The 3,458-nt window shown below is 36.4% G+C and overlaps 1 protein-coding gene across 1 annotated transcript; it reads right to left on the bottom strand.

Moving 5' to 3' along the window:
* Positions 1–853: 853 nt before the first annotated feature.
* LOC308694383 (UDP-glucuronosyltransferase 2C1-like) lies at positions 854–3,175 on the bottom strand (the record flags this gene model as incomplete). The annotated part of the gene is made up of 1 exon (XM_081371888.1): positions 854–3,175. One exon carries the CDS (start codon positions 3,173–3,175, stop codon positions 1,583–1,585), a length of 1,593 nt encoding a protein of 530 aa, XP_081228014.1. The 3' UTR covers positions 854–1,582.
* Between the last annotated feature and the right edge of the window lie 283 nt (positions 3,176–3,458).

The following is a 3,458-nucleotide window of genomic DNA, read 5'->3' as shown; positions in this document are numbered from 1 at the left end:
TTCAAAAAAAAAGAAAGTTCAATAAAAAAAAAACACTTCAAATGATTTTTTTTTTTTGCATTTAAACAGTTTTTTCTTTGATTGAAATTATTTTTTTTTGATTGAAAATGTTTTTTTTTTGATTGAAGCAACTTTTTTGGGATTGAATAATTAAGACACAAATGTCCTACCCATAACATGGTCCAAACACAAAAAAGATTACTTCAATCAAAGAAAACATTTTCAATCAAAAAAAAAGTGTTCAAGTGCAATTTTTTGAATCTCAAATATTTTTTTGCATTCAAAAACATTTTTTCTATGATTGAAAAGGTTTATTTTTTGATTGAAGTGATTTTTTTATTGAAAATATGTTTTGTTTGTTTGAAGCAACTTCTTTTTTGATTGAATTATAAAGACACAAATGTCCTACCCATAATATGGCCCAAACACAAAACAACAATACTTCAATCAAAAAAGTTGCTTCAAACAAAAAAACCTTCACTTCTATCAAAAAAAACATTTTCAAGCAAAAAAAAATAGTGTTCAAATGCATTTTTTTGAGTCTCAAATATATTTTTGCATTCAAACACTTTTTTTCTTTGATTGAAACGGGTTTTTTTGATTGAAAATATATTTTTTGATTGAAGCAACCTTTTTTTTGATTGAATAATAAAGACACAAATCTACCTCCATAGAAACACAGCACTGGTCCATGTTTAAAGAAAGGAGATGCCTTTTTATGTTGCACTTTAATTTGTTTTTCATTAATTATGTTAAAAAGAAGATATTATGCCTTGTGCACTTTAAGTTGATTTTATATATTTTAATTTAATAATTTAAAAGTGTTAATAATTTTTTTTTTTTTTTTGCTGATCCGAAAAATGATCCGATCCGTGACTCTGATCCGAGAAACGATCCGAACCGTGAGTTTTTTGATCCGTTGCACCCCTATAAAAGACCCATTCTAAGAGCCATCGTTTAAGCTGTTGACTTTTCTACCTTGGGAAAGAACGTTAAACGAACAACTTAAAAAGGCATGACAAATCATGACATAAGACTGACTGACATCACTCACATCGCACCAATGCATTATCCCTCATGAACAAATATAACGTCTGATGTTTGCACGTGCATACCAGTTTACCATTACGACATCGTTCATGAATAAACATGACGTCTGAACACGGACAAACGGTGCTTGTTGACGCGTCAAAATTCACGCGTTTCGTTTAAAGACTTTTGAACGCGATCGTTTGCCATAGTGTTTACCACTGACTTCGCGACGCTCATGTCATTGTCACTCACGAGTAACGGCTCACGTCGCGAGACAGTCTCGCAGTATAACGCAGTAACGCAGCCTGCTTACGGGGAAGTAACAGTAATCTAATTACTGTTTTTGCAATTGTAATCCCTTACTTTACTCGTTACTTGAAAAAAGTAATCGGATTACAGTAACGCGTTACTTCTAACGCGTTACTGCCCATCAGTGATGGCAGAAGGATCAAATCATTATTCTGGGCTGTGAAATAGGGGGTACATTAAACAGTAAAAACAGTCAAATAATTGTATATTAGTTGTAAGTGATCAACATCAATTGCAAATGTCACTCAGTTTTCCTTTTTCTGCTGCAGCACTTGAAACACAGATATCGAACTGTTAAAAATATAGATAGAGTGAATATCAGAACAACTGCAAACAATGTAACTGCAACATCTACTGAGTAATAGGAGTACCAAGGCAGTTTGTAGGACTCTGTACGGAGGTGAGCAGCACCTTTGTGTCTCATTACAAATTCAATCCAGAAGAGGGCGTTGTCCAAAGGTTTAACTGGTTTGTCTCTGTGCAGGTGAGAGAGTCTCTGCATACTCAGTCTGTAAGATGGTTCAATGATTAATTCCTGTATGGCTGCATGCAGTGTGTTCTTGTTTAAAGTTGAGATAGAGAGTATTTTGGCTCCTCCCTTGTCTTGCAAACGAAGAAGATTGTCATACTGGTCAAAAAAGAATGGAATTCCAACCACTGGAATACCATGGTACAAAGCTTCTTGAACCCCATTGGTTCCGCCATGTGCAACAAAAACTTTAGTCTTTGGATGCCCTAGAAGATCATTCTGTGGCATCCAGTCAACCAGTAATGTGTTGTTCCCCAAAGTAGATGGTCTCTTTCCAGTGTATCTCCAAATCACCTTTTGCGGGAGCCGAGCAAAAGCAGTAGCTATTTCTGCTGTAAAATCATCTGGTAGGGCACTGATAAACGACCCTAAAGACATGATGATAACTCCATGCTCTCCAGAACTTTGCATGAAGTCTTCCAGATCATGTGGAAGGGCCTTTGATGGTTTACACTGAAAGCCTCCAATGTAGATAATATTTGGCATTGTTGGACGTGGAAATTCAAAAACAAAATCAACCCTCATAAGCCATATATCAGCCCCCTGGAGAAGTTCATAAAAACTTACAGGCGGATGAAAATATTTATCACAAAATGTTTGGTACAGTGGCAAATTAAAACGGCTGTTCTGAATGTCCATTAGCAAATAGAAGAAAGCGTTTTTTACTCGTTGGAAAAAGTTCATCTTGTCAGTGTTTCCAGATCCTGTGATAGGGATGTAAGACATTGGTGAGGGAGCGACGTCAAAGTGTCCCTCTCCAGTAGCGGTCCATCTCACATTATATACCATGGGTAACTTGAGTTCATGAGCCAGGAGAATCCCTGCACCCCACGATGGATCAGTAAGCATCAGATCATACTGCTTTTCCTTCAGTGTCTTCAGAATCTCCGCACTTTCAAATATGTTTGTTATAAGCTGACATATCATTTCATGAGTTTTATGAATAGCTTTGAATACATATGAATAGAGCTGGAAAGCACTCAGCTGGCCCTTTCCTCTTTCATAGTTGATCATTTTGAAGAGCATATCGTCTACAAATTCTTCATCCATTCCTTTGGTGTTAGGTATGGTAATAGAGTTGTAATAAGTTGAATTGTCTTTTACGAACCAGCTATTATAGGTGCGTATTACATCAATGCTGTGCCCTTGACCATGTAAAGCCTTGATGAGGATGTCCATGTTCACCCAGTGACTTCCCTCCACAGGCACCACCAAGATTTTGCCACCATCACAGAGAGAACCAAAAAGTATTACGACTGTTATCCAGAGAGAGACAGAAACGTTGTTCCCAGAAAATTTAGTCATCTTGCCTGTAAATGATAAAATAATTGGATTACATAAATTTGTATAATATTACATTATTATATGTTGTCGACACTGTGCAGTAGAGATGGCGTTATGAAAGGGACACTTTTTTCATCCAGGACCTGTACTCTTTCAGAGAGAGACAGGCAGGTAGAAGTTTTGTGAGAGAACACAAATTTTCTCAGGGGAACACAATACATTTGGGTGAGAACATCACCATGTCCCCCTAGGGCTTTGTAATTTTCTCATTCATGCATGTTTCTTTACTACTCTTTCTTTGTCT

Source organism: Scardinius erythrophthalmus (assembly GCF_964197995.2).
Source record: "Scardinius erythrophthalmus genome assembly, chromosome: 8".
NCBI lineage: Eukaryota > Metazoa > Chordata > Actinopteri > Cypriniformes > Leuciscidae > Scardinius > Scardinius erythrophthalmus.
The sequence above is the reverse complement of the archived record's forward strand: the minus strand, read 5'-3'. Positions and strand labels throughout refer to the sequence as shown.